The 18053-nt window shown below is 42.4% G+C and overlaps 1 protein-coding gene across 1 annotated transcript in view; it reads left to right on the top strand.

The window, feature by feature from the left end:
• The first annotated feature begins 10629 nt into the window (after positions 1–10629).
• The window catches only part of MUSK (muscle associated receptor tyrosine kinase), a 308402-nt gene continuing 300978 nt past the window's right edge, over positions 10630–18053 (top strand). The window contains exon 1 of the mRNA XM_077475264.1: positions 10630–10837. Coding sequence (XP_077331390.1) covers positions 10759–10837 — 79 coding nt within the window. The 5' untranslated portion in view covers positions 10630–10758. The remainder of the gene's footprint in view (positions 10838–18053) is intronic.

Raw genomic sequence — 18053 nt, 5'->3', positions numbered from 1 at the left:
TTCTGATGTGCAAAATTCCTACGCATGCTCGGAAACAATTCAATGCATGCTCGGAAGCATTGAACTTCATTTTCTCGGCTCATCGTAGTGTTGTACATCACCGCGTTCTTGATGGTCGAAAGTTCAGCAAACTTTTGTGTGACCGTGTGTATGCAAGCCAAGCTTGAGCGGAATTCCTTCCGAAAAAGCATCCAATATTTTTCTGATGGGAAAATCCACTCATGTGTTTGCGCCATAAGTCATCCTTAGTTCTGAGGGTTGCCATCTTGCCATTCCTGGAAGCCGTTAAGCTAAATGGAAACCTCCAGCAATAGTTAACCTCCACAGAGCGTAAAGCTTGTAGCGGAGGCCGTACAGCTCAGCGCTGCAAGCGAGTCCAGTGTGATATGTCAGGATATAAGGACAGGTATGCTCCATCAAAGACAATATTGGGTTTGTTATGTGCAATTTTCATAATATCTTCTTTTACTGAAAAAAATTCTCGTAATCGTCCAGCTGGTCCCTATAAGAGTTTAAGACCTCCTCATGATGTTTAGTAATTTCCTGAACATCCACCACAGCCTGCACCATTGTCTCATGTCCATTTTCCAGAGCTTCTACTCTATGCCCTATTGCCCGTGTGTCTTCCCTAAGGCCCTCCACCGCTTGCTGGTATGATTGTTCCACCGCAGCTATCAGTTGCTGTATATCTGCCTTAGTGGGAAGGGCTTTTAGGAGCTCTCTAATGTCCACATCTATGCCCTCTCCAACTACATCTGACCTTGGGGACTGCTTCCCCCCTTTACACTGAGCTAAGGCATATTACCTGTGGTGTTGGTCTTTCTCCTTGGGAGCTGGGGTCAGTTAAGACTTGTCTGCTACCAATGTCCATGGAGTCCTCTACAAATGTTAGGGTTCCTCTGCTTCTTCCATGTAGATCCTCTTTGAGAGCTGGTACTGCTGGTATACCATTACTAGTCAATAGTGCCATTAAGCCACTGTACTCCAATGCTGTGGGATCCTGTTCAGGGGCTAGCAAGCCATTCTCATGTCCCGGAGTGCTGTTCTAAACAGCCATAGTCTCCCCCTTCAGCCCTGCACGGCCCCGACAAGGGGTTAACAGATCCTCTCCAGGCCCTAAGGGGCCTTGCTTGGATAGTTACATAGTTACATAGTTAGTCAGGTTGAAAAAAGACACAAGTCCATCCAGTTCAACCAAAAATAAATAAATACCGGGCTGCCATGTCGCCCTTCTCTGTCCAATTGTCAGGGAACCCGACCTTTCCCCCAGCAAGCCTCTGCCGGACACCTGCATACTGCAGCCCGATATCAGGGAACCACAGTCAGATATCAGGGAGCCAGGGATCGGGGTCCCATGTTTCATCTCCTCATGCCGCCCGGCTGGGTGTCCTGGCTCCACTGCACTTGGGGACAGATACGCTCATATCCCTCCTGCTGAGCTCCTGCCACCTCCAGCTGGTTGCAAGGCTGCCTGCCTGCGTGCCATTATCGTCGACTCTCTGTGCAGGTGAGCTGACAGCAGTTTGAGTTGATTTTTCAAAGCCCAGGGAGTGGAAAGTGGAGAGTGTTACTCAGCACATCCACTCATCTCACCTGCAGTCAGTCCTGTAGATATGGCTTTAAATATGAATCAATACATTTGCTTGTATTCTCTTTCAAACATCCCTTTCGTGAAACAATATTTCTATCTGGAGGTTTTTTTGAATTTGTTGGGAGAGAATAGAATGCTGTTTCAATGGACGATATTGAGGAAGCAATGTTACCCCTTGCTCCCTCCAAGGCACCTGGGTCAGATGGGCACCCTCTGGAATTTTATACACAATTCCAAGAGGTGCTTATTCCCAAGTTGTTGGAAATATTTAATTACGCTTTTAAATCGAATTCTCTTCTTACTTATATGAAAGAAGCTCTAAAGCCCCATACACACTATCAGATTTTCTGCTGATTTTTTCCTTCAGATTTACCAAAACCATATAATATGAGGTCAAAGTTTCAATTTTTATGCAATCAGGCAGGCCCTTGCACTACATGGTTTTGTTAAATCTGAAGGAATAAATCAGTAGACAATCTGATAGTGTGTATGGGGCTTTATTGTACTCATTCCCATACCAGGAAAATACCCTCTATTTCCTGAAACTCACCACCCAATATCTCATTTCAAACTGGATATCAATATATTGGCTAAATGAATGGCATTAGGTCTGAACAGTGATTCTTAGCTTGATCCACCCTAACCAAATTGGGTTCATGCCACAAAAGAACACATCTTTTAATTTATGTTGCCTGTTCACTAATTTACAGGTCTTCCAGTAAAACTGTTAGTTCCCGGGTAGTAGTTGCCTTGGATGCCACAAAGGCATTCGACTCAGTAGAGTGGGATTACCTGTTTTGAACCAAATTTTATCACATGGCTACAATTATTGTATCAAGCCCCTGTAGCGTGCATAATGGTTAATGGTCGAGTCTCTGTCCCATTCTCCTTATCTAGAGGTACTCGACAGGGGTGTCCGCTGTTCCCCTTTGCTATATGCCCTAGCGGTGGAGCCTTTAGCCATTAGAACTAGCCCAAAAATTTGAGGATTACAATTAGGCCTGTTAGCAGAAACCATCAGTCTCTATGCCGATGATATGTTATTGTACCTGGAGGATTTGGGCCCCCTCATTATCAGCAGTGCTACTCCTTGTTCAACATTTTGGGAGTTTATGGGGCTGAAAAATCAACTGGAACAAGTCCCAAATCCTTCCCCTGGGCCATGGAGACCCTACAGTGGATCATGCTTCTCTTCCCTTGGTGTCTCATTCCCCTCATTAGGCTTAACCTTGAACCCCTCTACCCCTTATTGAAGTCCAAAATGCATATATGGTCCAATCTTCCCCTTGTGGTTATGGGACAAATCAATCTAGTGAAAATTATTCTACTACCCAAAATTCTCTATCTCCGATGGCATGTATCAGTATACAGTACTTACCACTTCATTCGTATATTTAAAACTATGGGATGTTGGCACCTTTCCCCTGGTCTATGGTATTATACATATACCCCTAACAGCAAAGTATGCCTGCCTTCAACTAAGCTGTCTCCATTTTGTATTAGAGATGACTTAAAGTGCATTCATCCCTGAATTAAACCTTTAAAGTATGTTAGCAGGTGCAGTTAGCTAGCTTTACACTAGATGGTTCTGTTCCCAGTATAGTTTGATATAGGGAAAGTGGTAATTGGTTATTTTTTGGGAAAACGTTCCTCTGTGATGTCATGGGTGAAGTTAGTGCTCATATAAATGCCAAGATGGGAGGGACCTTGTGAGTTGGGGCATGGGAGCCAAACACCCAAAAGCTAGTTGGTTAGTGACCAAGGGTCGTTAACAGGGCTGTAATCTCACATTAATTGGTTCAGCACCCAGTAGGACCAGTTAAAATTGCTTTGACTATTTTATAGTGGTCTGCAGGCCATGAGTGGGATGCCAAAGGCCTTTTAGGCCAGGCTAGGTCCTCTGAAGTGAGTATTAGTACACCTAATGTGTGTGAGTGTGTCATCTTGCAGTGAGCACAGCTGGGTAAAGCTATAGAATGGGACATTGGGAGGGACTAGAATTCTAATGAGAGCAACTTGATGATAGTTGGTAAAGGAAGCTGAATGCTGTGGACTTAGTATACATGGGGAAGAAGTCCCAACTCCCATGTAGAAAGAAGGTGCAAATTGAAGATGGCTTACAGATTGTGTGCTGGCATTCCATGCAGAGCCTAATCTCAATCCAGTGCTGTTCACAAGAGCAGCATCCCTCTCTTGGTTCTCTCCTTCCTCTCAGGCCGCGTACACACGCGGGGACTGTTCGCCCAACTTTGTCCGTCAAACAGTTTCGGCAAACAGTCCGCTCAAAATTAGCATGGACGGACATGGCCACACACGACGAACGAACAGTTTGCTGAAACCGTGCGCGATGACGTGAACGGCACGTACGACGGGACGAAAAATACGACGTCCTATACACTGCATTATAACTTTCGGCGTGTAAATCCTTTCTGAGCATGCGCGGAACTTAGTTTGACGAACAAGCCTACCTGGACTGTTCGCTCAAACAAGGTTTCAGCGGACAGTTTTACGGAATTTCCGAAAAACCTTGTTCGTCAAACTGTCCGCTGAAACTGTCCGCTGAAAGCCCACACACGAGCGGACTGTCCGCACAAACACTGTTCAGCGGACAAAGTTGGGCGAACAGTCCGCGCGTGTGTACGCGGCCTCAGGCTCAGAGACAGCAGCGGGATTCATTGGCACCCGCTGCTGTCAATCACAGCCAGTGAGGAGGGAGACACAGAGCCAGCTTGGGAGTGAGCCCTGATGAGTGTCCCATAGCCAGTGGGGGAGGGGTAAATATACCATGTTTGTTATTTAAAAAAGAAGAAATGTTTAAAATCAATTTCACTCTTTAACCACTTGCCGACCGCCGCACGACGATATACGTCGGCAGAATGGCACGGGCAGGCATATGGGCGTATATATAAGTCCCTGCCTGCCCGCGGGTGGGGGGCCCGATCGGGCCCCCCCCGGTGCCTGCGTCGGTCGGCATTCCTTCGAGAGCGATCCGGGATGAGGGGGCGGCCATTCATTCATGGCCACCCCCTCGCGATCGCTCTCGACGAATGGAAATCCTTCGTGACATCACTTCCTCTCCTGTAATGTAAACACAGGAGAGGAAGTGATGTATTCTCTCCTCCGTGTCGGTATTTTTCGTTCCGGCACCGAGGAGAGAGGTTCGGTGAGTTGCACCAACACACCACACATACAGTAGAACATGCCAGGCACACTCACACCCCCCCTTTACCCCCCGATCACCCCCCCAATTACCCCTGCCCCCCCAGTCACAGTGACACCAATTGCTTTTTTTTTTTTTGCATTGGTGTCATTTGTGACTGTAATAACTGTTAGGGCAGTTAGGGTTAGCCCCCTTTAGTTCTAAGGTACCCCCCTAACCCCCCCAATAAAGATTTAACCCCGTGATCACCCCCCGTCGCCAGTGTCACTAAGGCTGGGTTCACATTGCAGCGGTTTGAGAACGGATGTGATTCGCACCGCACTGCAGTGCAAATCACATCCGATCTCTGTGCGATTCGAGTTCAGCCATACAGATAGAATGGCTGAATTCGTGTCACACCCGCCGCACCCGCCGCAAACTCGCACGGGACCCTTTTTTTGGTCCGCAGCAGAATCAGATCGCATGGGTGTTCACACCAGGCGATCCGAGTTTGCAGATCGCACTGCGATATGCGAACTGATCTGGGGGTGTCATTAACATTTCACTGACACTCCCAGCAGTTCGCATAGGGCAGTGTGAACTGCCGCCGGGAGGCATGCGATGCGGGAACCCGCCCCGGATTCGTGGCGTTCCCGCATCGCTCCAGTGTGAACCCAGCCTAATAAGCGATCATTTTTCTGATCGCTGTATTAGTGTCACAGGTGACGCTAGTTAGGCAGGTAGGTATTTAGGTTCGCCGCAACTTTTTATAGCGCCAGGGACCCCCATATACTACCGCATTAATGCCCCCTGATTTCCCCCTAGTTAACCCTTTCACCAGTGATCACCATATAACTGTTACAGGTGACGCTGGTTGGTTAGTTATTTTTTTATAGTTTCAGGGCACCCGCCATTTATTACCTAATAAAGGTTTAACCCCCTGATCACCCGGCGGGTGTCATTTGTGACTGTAATAACTGTTAGGGCAGTTAGGGTTAGCCCCCTTTAGTTCTAAGGTACCCCCCTAACCCCCCCAATAAAGGTTTAACCCCGTGATCACCCCCCGTCGCCAGTGTCACTAAGGCTGGGTTCACATTGCAGCGGTTTGAGAACGGATGTGATTCACACCGCACTGCAGTGCAAATCACATCCGATCTCTGTGCGATTCGAGTTCAGCCATACAGATAGTATGGCTGAATTCGTGTCGCACCCGCCGCACCCGCCGCAAACTCGCACGGGATCCTTTTTTTGGTCCGCAGCAGAATCGGATCGCATGGGTGTTCACACCATGCGATCCGAGTTTGCAGATCGCACTGCGATATGCGAACTGATCTGGGGGTGTCATTAACATTTCACTGACACTCCCAGCAGTTCGCATAGGGCAGTGTGAACTGCCGCCGGGAGGCATGCGATGCGGGAACCCGCCGCGGATTCGTGGCGTTCCCGCATCGCTCCAGTGTGAACCCAGCCTAATAAGCGATCATTTTTCTGATCGCTGTATTAGTGTCACAGGTGACGCTAGTTAGGCAGGTAGGTATTTAGGTTCGCCGCAACTTTTTATAGCACCAGGGACCCCCATATACTACCGCATAAAGCCCCCTGATTGCCCCCTAGTTAACCCTTTCACCAGTGATCACCATATAACTGTTACAGGTGACGCTGGTTGGTTAGTTATTTTTTTATAGTTTCAGGGCACCCGCCATTTATTACCTAGTCTCACTAGTGTACCCCTAAATTTAGGGGTGTCTACTTTCCAAAATGGGGTCATTTGGGGGGGGTTTGTGCCATCTTGGCATTTTATGGCCTTCAAAACTGTAACGCCCTTAGAAAGCCTGAAGGCGGTGCTTGGTTTTCGGGGCCCCGTACGCGGCTAGGCTCCCAAAAAGTCCCACATATGTGGTATCCCCGTACTCAGGAGAAGCAGCAGAATTTATTTTGGGGTGTCATTTCACATATGCCCATGGCATGCGTGAGCAATATATCATTTAGTGACAACTTTGTGAAAAAAATAAATAAAAAAAAAAGTTTGTAATTTTCCCGCAACTTGTGGCAAAATATAAAATATTCCATGGACTCAACATGCCTCTCAGCAAATAGCTTGGGGTGTCTACTTTCTAAAATGGGGTCATTTGTGGGGGTTTTGTGCCATCTTGGCATTTTATGGCCTTCAAAACTGTAATAGGTAGTGAGGAGTGAAGTCAAATATTTACGCCCTTAGAAAACCTGAAGGCGGTTCTTGGCTTTCGGGGCCCCGTACGCGGCTAGGCTCCCAAAAAATCCCACACATGTGGTATCTCCGTACTCAGGAGAAGCAGCAGAATTTATTTTGGGGTGTCATTTCACATATGCCCATGGCATGTGTGAGCAATATATCATTTAGTGACAACTTTGTGAAAAAAAAATTAAAAAAAATTAAAGTTTGTAATTTTCCCGCAACTTGTGGCAAAATATAAAATATTCCATGGACTCAACATGCCTCTCAGCAAATAGCTTGGGGTATCTACTTTCTAAAATGGGGTCATTTGTGGGGGTTTTGTGCCATCTTGGCATTTTATGGCCTTCAAAACTGTAATAGGTAGTGAGGAGTGAAGTCAAATATTTACGCCCTTAGAAAACCTGAAGGCGGTTCTTGGCTTTCGGGGCCCCGTACGCGGCTAGGCTCCCAAAAAATCCCACACGTGTGGTATTCCCGTACTCAGGAGAAGCAGCAGAATTTATTTTGGGGTGTCATTTCACATATGCCCATAGCATGTGTGAGCAATATATCATTTAGTGACAACTTTGTGTAAAAAAAAAAAAATATATATTTTTTTGTCATTATTCAGTCGCTTGAGGCAAAAAAACAAAATATTCGATGGGCTCAACATGCCACTTATCAATTTCCTTAGGGGGTCTACTTTCCAAAATGGGGTCATTTGGGGGGGTTTTGTACTGCCCTGCCATTTTAGCACCTCAAGAACTGAGATAGGCAGTCGTAAACTAAAAGCTGCGTAAATTCCAGAAAACGTACCTTAGTTTGTAGATGTGACAACTTTTGCGCAAACCAATAAATATACAGTTATTGACTTTTTTTTTACCAAAGACATGTGGCTGAATACATTTTGGCCTAAATGTATGACTAGAATTGAGTTTATTGGATTTTTCTAATAACAAAAAGTAGAAAATATCATTTATTTTCAAAATTTGCGGTCTTTTTCCATTTATATCGCAAAAAATAAAAATCGCAGAGGCAATAAAATACCATCAAAAGAAAGCTCTATTTGTGGGAAGAAAAGGACGCAAATTTTGTTTGGGTACAACATTGCATGACCGCGCAATTACCAGTTAAAGCAGCGCAGTGCCAAATTGTAAAAAGACCTCTGGTCATTTACCAGCAAAATGGTCCGGTCTGAAAGTGGTTAATTGCCTAAATATTGTTTATACTTTATCTGGTGAATGATGGTTAGCATCATTGACAAGTTGGTGTCTTTTTTGTAGAAATGTATGACACACATGACCTTATTCAATATATCTTACAGTTTATTACAATCCTGTGTCAGTACTTAATGTGTAAGTAAAGCAGAATAATAAACTTCTCTTATTTGCTACCTTTTGGTGAATTAAAGAGGAGCTCTGGGCTCCTTCAGAAAAAAATTAAAAAAATTAAAAGTCAGCAGCTACAAATACTGTAGCTGCTGACTTTTAATATTAGGACACTTACCTGTCCACGAATCCAGCGCCTTCCTCCCAGCTGATTTTTCAATCGGCTCTCGGGTGCTGCTGCCGCCATTTCTTGTAAGGGAAGCCAGTTCCCTACTGCGCATGCATGAAGGGTGACTTCGCCAGGGGGAGATCTGCCAGAATTGGGAGCGAGTACCTGTCAAAACCAGGTACCCACTCCCGCACCCAAAGGATGCTATATGTGGCAGAAGAGTGGGAGAGAAGGCAAACAAACAGATTCACCTTTTGGGTGGAGCTCTGCTTTAAATGTACAACTGAAAGTGTTTTGTTATATAAGCATTTGTTATATAAGCACTGCTGCTATTAGTCCTACCCATTTCACCTTTGATTACCTGATATAATTTAGCTGGATTATTTAGACAGGTTCTTACACTTCCAGCTAGCTTTTATCAGATACCCGTTGGCACCTCTTTGAGATCTATTGGGGATGAAATACAGTGTCCAGTTGACTGGTTAAATTACAAATTTTCTGGAGGGCAAATTAGCAGGGAGGAAGCTATTTATATTTTAAAGTGATACAATATATATAAACACATTATATAACAGAAGCCACCTCTTTGCTGCTGTTAAAGCAGCGCTTTTCAGACGCTAGTGGGGCGCTTTTAACCCCAAGAAGGGGTTAAGAAGGTGTTAAAAGCGTCCGTGTTGCGGCACTTCCAAATTGCTTTTCAGGTGCTACAAAAGTGCTGCCCATGCATTCCAATGGGCAGGGGCAGTTTGGGAGCGCTATATACAGCATTCCCAAACTTCCCCAAAAATGCTGCTCGCAGGACTTTGTCTACCAGTGAATGTTTGGCAAAACATCCGTTATAAATATGCCCCCTATGTTTGAAAAGCATTATAAGCGTTCTTATAACAATATACAGGGTATTTGTAAAGAGTTAGAAAAGGAAAAGGAAAATAGAGCTGTGCCAACAAATAAAAGTAACTGTCACAATTGTTAGTAAACAGGTTGATAAAAGTCCACAATAAAAAGAAAGTATTTTGTGTTGAAAGTGAATCTCTCAGCATCAAATAAATGCACCATCAAATATCAAAATGTGCCCAGCCACCGACAAAACATTGTGCTTACCAGATGGTAAAAGCGTAAGGAGTGTTATGGTATAAGCCAATCGCAACCTCTCACTTGTACCAGATGTCTTGCTTTCCCAGGGGCGACACTTCATATACTGTAGGTCACTACGGTGCTCCACACTCCCATTACCAAGCAATAAGTATGCAGGTGACCATATACGTAACAATCTGATCAAAAGACTCTTCACAGAATCGTACAATGGGATTGCATCTGTGAAGTGCTGATTTGTGTGAACACTTGGAGAACTATGTCACGCTTTTTCAAGGCAGGAACTGCCAACATCTTAAGAATTGAACATTGTCTCCGTTGTCTCCGTTCTACAAGTGTCAGACATCATAGATTTATAATATCCCTTTCATATAGTTTTCAATGATGTCATGCTTTTTTAGACGTTAAAGTGAACCTGTCACAAGCCTAACAGAACAGCTGTTACCCTAGTAGTGCTGTAACCGCTTTGTAAAGCGTTGCCTAAACTGATGGCGCTATATAAGTACCTTTAATAAATGAATAAATTATAATAGAGCCCAGCAATAGCTGCTCACTTGTGGACTGCACCTCTCTAATTGATACTTGATACACAGCTGTATAGATGTAGAGAAAGAAAGGAACCTACCCCTTTTCTGTTTATATCAGCTTTGTGCTCTGAATACAGCAGAATAGATCTGATGCGTGGAATATAACTCTAAAGCAAATAATTAAACAAAGAGCTTGTAGTCCTGTACATGGTAAATAAAAATTTGGGGAAAACATCATAAATTCCCTATAAAATGTTCCAAATCAAAAAATTAGGAATACAAAATCTAACATACCATAGAATGAAAAAAAATGAAGACTGGCTTTGTTCTGTAGATACAAATAGTACACATTTTCTTAAATATAACATAAATTTATCATGAGCTTAAATTAACTTACTGGTGGTCAGTCATAATCAGAGGACTGGAAATACTGTTATCATTAGCATGCCAGTTTGGTATATCACAATTTTCCACTAAAAAGGATTCTAGGCAGATTTGCTTTCTGAGCCCTGCGTACTTGCATTGACCTAAGTACATGTACACCAGCTGGCCATGTCCATCACTCGAGCCAAGTCACAGAATTCCTGAATATACTTAGATCCGGCAGGGCCTGTTGCACAAACAGTCATTAGTTTGTAGGACTTGAGCAAACTAGGGCTTAAAATGAAACAAGCTTGGAATTTTTCCTGAAGAAGTCAGCTTTTTTTGTGAATTAATCATGAAAGATTTACCACACATTCCACTTCTCTCTATCTTCACAGTGGCTGCTTTTGGCTTTGCGGAGAGACTCCCCAAAGGTTTGTTTCAACTGCTTCATTCTGTCACTTGGTCATGGTTATGCATTTTAACTGCTGTGAAAGAGAGTGAAATCTTTAAGCATATCACCATTGTATATTTTCAAGTTAATAAGCTTAAAGCACTTTTCATATTTATTTTGTAGCTACATGTATAACCTATATAGACACTGCTAAAATGACATCTTTCATTTACTTATATTATAATAAGTTAAATAGTTTTTATTTTGTTTCAACAGTTTAATGTATTGATTACAACTAGTTGTCTTGTTTTTTTTTGAGTTTCGCTAACATCCTGTAAACATTATTAATAGTAACAGTTTGCTATCTCATTGATCATTGTTTCATACACACCTTCATGCATTTTTAATTAAATATGCATACATGCATTTAAAATAAAATAACATAAGTAATACAATTATATATATATATATAGAGAGAGAGAGAGAGAGAGAGAGAGAGAGAGAGAGAGAGAGAGAGAGAGATGTGTGTATTTATTTATTTTCCCTAGAAATCAGTATATATGAAATAATTTTGGTTGTATGTAGATACTGTACACATATGTGTATGTATATAGGTAACTAAGTTACCTATATACATATGAAAAATTTGTAATCAGAAAGGAGGCCGTAGTCCCTTCTGTGTGAATTGTATACATTGTGCAACTATTTCAAACTTTAAGGTTTGCCACATATGGCCTTATACACACTAGGGCTGGAACCAGATAAAATACTGCTAGTGCTAATTGGTAGGATAACAAACAAATAGGGTTGCTTAAGTCATTCCACATAAAAAGTAACTTTTTCCTTGCGGCCAAGCCATACCTTACAAATTACATAGGGGTTATAATGTTTTGGTGTGATTGGTGTAGATAGTCTAAATGAAATTAGTGTGAAATGTACCTACGTATGGTCAACCTTATTTTAGGGAATTCAGTTCCTTCATTAAAATAAATTAAATTAAATTAAATTAAAATTAAGTTTTCACAATCATTTGTAAATGTCCCTCCAAAGTTATATAAAAGGGTACTTTTGTTTTTCCCCATCACTTCTTTTATAAACCGTGAGTTCTTTGGTTTACCATTTTGTGATTGTAAAAGTTGAACTCGAGAGAAAGATTCCTTTGATGAAATGATTATATATGAGCGTGATGAGAAATCATAGATTTGATATCTATCATTGATATGCGACTGTAAAAAGTTATCTAGAAGTGTTCTGTGACAGATTTTTAAAGAAGCAAACTGGCTAATTTTCTTTAACAAATCTTCTGTGTGTGGTTGTTATATGTATTCTATGTGATTTTTAATAGCTTTTTGTTCTGATTTTATTTTTTTTAAATTTATTATTACATGCTTATTTGAAATTATTTATATGTAAGATTAGCTATTACCAAAATATTGGGTGGCTTTTTTTGTAAAGTAAACCTATCATTGTAAGTTCAAAAAATATGGCATTATTTTATGCCTAAATAGAAATGTCAGTTAATAAGTAAACAAATAAGTACAAAAACTATTACCTGAAACCTGAAATACAAAACTTCATAGCTGTTCTGACTCTTTTTGGTCACCGTGCACATTACAAATGTAATGGATGCAGGTCAGAGTAAGGTATGGGGTTACCTGTAAATCTGTAATTTTCCCTTGGCCACCAAGTCTAAGGCCTACCACAATTTGCAAGTCATTGAACTTGGAATGGAGAGGTTGTGAAGCAGTTCCCTGGTACTCTACAGAGCCAAAGACCTATAGTTCAAATGGGAAATGCTTTTGATTTCTTTGGAAATGTTAAACTATGATACAAAGGGGGTTATTTACGAAAGGAAAATCCACTTTGCACTGAAAGTGCACTTGGAAGTAAAGTCGCTGTAGATCCAAGGGGGAGATGCAAGGAAAATAAAAAATAGCATTTTAGCTTGCACATGATTGGATGTTAAAATCAGCAGAGCTTCCACTCATTTCAGATCTACCCCTTAGATTTAGAGCGACTGCACTTCCAAGTGCACTTTCAGTGCAAAGTGGATTTTCCTTTCGTAAATAACCCCCAAAATGACATTTAGTAAAAGCAACAGAGGAGCACTAGATAAACAAACTAGTCTTCAGTACTGCCCCAATACGCACGGTCCCTGACACTGCGACAATATTAGGGATGTCGTTTTGCAGATCCTGACACCATACTACGACCCGTCTTTTTTTCTGGATCACAAGGTGCACACTTATAACAAAGCTTTACATTGATTTCATTATTACAGCCTTTCAAATTCTTCATGCTTGAATCTAACAGATGCTGAAAACTAGTGCAGAGTATATGTGCTGTATGTTGGTGGCAGTTACAATTGGCAATGTGTGCAATGCCAAAAAAACAGAGGATAACATTTAAGTAGAATTATAAGGAAGAGATTTTAATGGCAGGACACCTTTCTATAAACATTCTGCTCTATACCTTGAAATGTGCACAGCCAACATGCTCAGTATATCAGTTTTCAACAGACATTGCTGCAGTGCAAAAACCCACTTCATTTCCTTTTACCAGTAATGTGGTGATCTGAGAACCCCTGCTTGGGATGCAGCAGAGGAATTCCTAAAACACACCCACTGCAGATACCTATGTCTCCCCTTTATACAGAGATGTTGGTATCAAAAAATATCAGTGTTAAGTTTCTGCAAAGCCACTAATAAACTCTAGCCTGCTTTTGAAGTTTGTATGTTATTGATGACAGGAGAAGCAGAGAGAAAGTTACTTAAAGTGGTTGTAAACCTCAGACATGAAATATGAAGAAAGCATATCCCTCTATAGCAGGGGCCACTTAAGCGACTTGGTAACCGGTCGCGGGCCACAATGAGCAGAGCAGGCAGATGGCAGTTCTGTGTCCGCTCTGCATAGACACAGCCCACTAAACTCTTTTTTTTTATAGCGGATCAGATTGGAGGTAGGACACAAATTGGTTTACATCTGCCACTCCTTAGAGGTGAATGGAGGGTCTAATTGGGTCAGACTGACTGTGTGAATAGAGGCCTAAGGCTGCTTTCACACTGATACACTGCGGTTTTCCTGCACCACGCTTGCAGTGTACCTTTGGCTTTCCTGCACTTTGCAATAGACTTCCATTATATTCTGCAGGTTTGGTGCACTTTGAGAAAGCACACCAAGCTTGCAGGTAATAACAGAAGTCTATGGCTCAGTGCAAGTAACCCCGCAGAACAGATATGCCCATATATACACTGTGATTTTAGTAAAAAACTGAGTTTTAATAAAAGTATTCTATTCTATTCCATCCCAGAGCAGGATGACGCGGGCCACATCAGAGTGCTCCGCGGGCCCCCCTGCTCTATAGTGTGTACAGTAAAGCCTTGGTTTGAGAGCGTTTTGCAAGACAAGCTACATTTTTAAATACATTTTGACTTGATATACAAGCGATGTCTTGATATACAAGTAGCCTCATGTCACATCTGAGTATGATAGAGAAGAGAGGCGCCCCTAAGTGTAGCAATATGGTTACAATTAATGAAGGTACAACATTTAGAAACATATTGCTACACCTAAAGGCGCCTTTCTTCTCTTTTATACTCTGTAGCGCCTGCTTGATTTTGCTTCTAATCCCCTTGTGGAAGGATATTTTATGATTACACAACCTGGTAACATTGCTATAATCTTTTTATATGGATTATAAACTGAAGGGCCTATGAATAAATGGTTGTGGAACCAATCATTTGAGTTTCCATGAATTCTTATGGGGAAATTTGCTTTGATATACTAGTGCTTTGGATTACAAGCATGTTTCTGGAACAAATTAAGCTCGCAAGTTTTACTGTACCTGTCTCAAATAAATGCACTAAGTGTAATTTCTGTCTGCTAATTTGTTCCTCTGCTATCAGCATGAGTAATTTATGTCAAGTTTTCCTGACACCAAGAGAAAAATTGTGACGGGGAGGGATCTCCTGCAGATTACTAGGCTCAGCTCCGTTCTTTTGTGCTGCGTGAAGGGTGTGTGTCCCTCCTCTCCAATCAGCGTTCAGATCTTCCTCCACTGAGGTATGAAGTGTGTAACTTCAGCTCTCTGCCTCCTTTTTCTGAACTTTCAGACGTTTAAAAGCGTTTAAATTCAGCACTTTGAACAGATGTAGATAAGAGAAGACTGCAGATAAAAAGGAACAACTTATGTAGAAGAATTTGTGTATCGCCTGAGGATAGTCCCTTCACTGGGTATATGAAAAGATTTACAACCACTATAATACAGGCCTCAGAAAGTAAACTCCCTGTTTACTCCCTGGCTGTAGTGATTGTGGCACAATGTGTTACATTGAAAATGTAAGTTTATAATTGAGTGAACTTTGTGGCTTTAGCACAAGTACAGAGTCACTCAATTGCTCACCCAATTGGGTTGATTTACCAAATAGGCTGTTCACATAGCAAGGGCATTTTTCCTAAAGCTTAGTGAATGTGGTGAAATTGCACTTTGCAAAAAATACCCAATCACATGCAAGCAAAAAACGGAATTTTTGATTGCACATGATTGGATGATGGAAGTCAGCTAAACCTCATCTTATTAACTAAGCTCTGGGAAAATGCCCTTGTATAGTGTAAATGCCCTTACAAAGTTAAGTCCAATTGCCTTTAGTAAATCAACTTCAGTGATTGCTATTACTCAAGTCCGAAACTGCTCTTTAATCATATTTTGTAAAACGATATGATAAACCTAAATACATAAATACAATTTTTCCTGTTTTTTTCCAAATGCTGTAATTTTTAAAATCCTTAAACTGTACTTGTGCCAAAGAAAACTAAAAATCTATTTGTCTGGGAACTTATATACAGAGATCTCACTTCTCAGATTTGGGTGAGCTGATCCTGAGAGGGTAACCTGTTATGATCCCCATGGCTAAGCTCTGGGGGGGGGGGGGGGGGCGTCGTGAAACGTGTTGAGTGCGTGGTCTGGTCAGAGTCCAGGCTGAGGTTGCCACTCCATTCATTGCAGGAGGACACCATAGATGTGTGACTTCCAGGGGTCACCCTTCCTTCCTTGAACCTTTGCAGTTGTCAGGATGGGCTCCATCCCCTATCGGCACTCTAGTAGCAAAAGCTGTGGATGGACTGTCCACATACCCCCCTCCCTATTAAGCCTGAGCGGACCACATACTTTTCCCCGGCAACCTGTTATGATGTCTGGCTGATATATGTCACAGCTAGACTCCCTGATAGTGCTGGAGGGTGCCATAGACCAGTCCTAGAGACATAGCTAGTCTGAAGCAAAGCACATTTGTGCCACATCACGCACAGTTTCCAGTAAGCCTCCTCCAAAGGATGGGAGCCTCATCTGTGCCAGGTAAAAACCATCTTAACAGTTTACCTTTTGCTTTATTTCTCTCTGAATTAATTTTTTTTTATTCTGTTAACCTGCGCTTTGAAATTATTTTAAATAGTTGTCTATATCAAATGTGAACCTTAATAATGAAGTGTGTCAGGTGGTCCCTAATATGTATGGTTGAGGACCACTAGATTGCTGCAATGTGCTACTTGCATTATTATGGTTGTTCATTGCGAGTGTAGAAGGCAGATTTAGTATAGGATTTAAAAATGCTAGTATAGTCTGCACTTCTAATCTACCCAACATCAACCCCTGTCAGCTGTAGAAGTACACCTAAAAGTACAGATATGGAAATATATACAATATATAGAATTAAAAAAATTAAATATAAAATGTGTCAGAACTGTGCAATAATATGTGTGACTTAAATAAAGGTCGGAATCTGAAAGCCCCCTTTAACAAGGGAACCCTCCAGGTCCCGGCCCCTCACCTCTGTGTGTATTGGTAACAGGGTACAAATGTACCCCTACCATTTCACAAAAAAAGTGTCAAAATGGTAAAAAAGACAAGAGACAGCTTGGGACAAGTCCTTTATTAAAAAATAAAAAAATAAAAATGTCCTACGATGTCCATTGATCGTGGGACATCGGACCAAATAAGAAAAAAAAAAGACGCGCATCCATGGGAGGCTCCCACCATCTGACACGTCTTCACTGTGACAGCTTTTATATAACTGAGGGCGGGGCCACCCATTGACATAACCCTGCCCCCTCTGACACCACGGGGCTTCCCCATGGCTTCCCTGTGGCGTCAGAGGGGAGCTGTCACAGCAAAGACGCTTCAGATGGCAGGAGCCTCCCATGGAGGCGGGTCGTTTTTTTTTTTTTTTTTGGCCCGTCAGGCGGTGTGATAGAAGAAGATAAATAGATAATGTGGCACATTTTTTATTTTTTAATAAAGAACTTGTCTCAAGCTGTCTCTTGTCTTTTTTTACCATTTTGACACTTTTTTTGTGAAATGGTAGGGGTACCATTACCAATTCACACAGGGGGAGGCTGGGATCTGGGGGTTCCAGATTCCGGTAAGCCCCCTGCCCGCAGACCCCCACAACCAACGGGCAAGGGTTGTGGGGATGAGGCTCTTGATGGGGACAAGGTACTTTGGGGGGCTACCCCAAAGCACCCTTCCCGTGTTGAGGGCATGTGGCCTGGTTACGGTTCAGGAGGAGGGGCGATCTCTGTCTTGTCCCCCTCTTTTCCTGTGGCCTGCCAGGCTGTGTGCTTGGATAAGGGTCTGGTATGGATTTTGGGGGGGGGGCCCTACACCATTTTTTTAAATTTTGGCACAGGGTTCCCTTTAAAATCCATACCAGACCTGAAGGGTTTGGTTTGAATTTTTTTTTGGGGGGGGGGCGCTGTGCCATTTTTTTTTACAATTTGGTGCAGGTTTCCCCTTAATTTCCCCTTAATTTGTACAGAAAACTCCAGGTAGCTATATTGCAATGTATTGTCAGAAAAGTACATTGGCTGCAGATTGAAAACGAAAGGTCATTTTAATAACATTCAAAATACAATATGCGTAGTGTCATAATTATATGCGCTATATTATTCTTTCTGTATTTGTCTTTTATTTTTCCCAGACAAAAGTGGAGTTACCTTTTAACCACTTGCCGATCGGCTCATGCCGATATACAGCAGCAAAGTGGTTCATTCCCATGAATCGCCTTATGGGTACGTCTGTACCTTTAAGGGCGATAGCAGGCGTGTGAGCTGCAGGGAAACCAACGCGCGTGGCCACGATCGCCGCCACCACCGCCACATGCAATCACCTGCACGAGAGCAGGAACAGGGATTTGTGTAAACACACAAATCCCTGTTCTGTCAGGGGAGAGTAGACAGATTGTTTGTTCCTACTAACGTTT

This window comes from Lithobates pipiens, unplaced genomic scaffold (genome assembly GCF_037356315.1).
Source record: "Lithobates pipiens isolate NorthernLeopardFrog02 unplaced genomic scaffold, aLitPip1_a1.2 Scaffold_13, whole genome shotgun sequence".
Taxonomy (NCBI): Eukaryota; Metazoa; Chordata; class Amphibia; order Anura; family Ranidae; genus Lithobates; species Lithobates pipiens.
The sequence above is the reverse complement of the archived record's forward strand: the minus strand, read 5'-3'. Positions and strand labels throughout refer to the sequence as shown.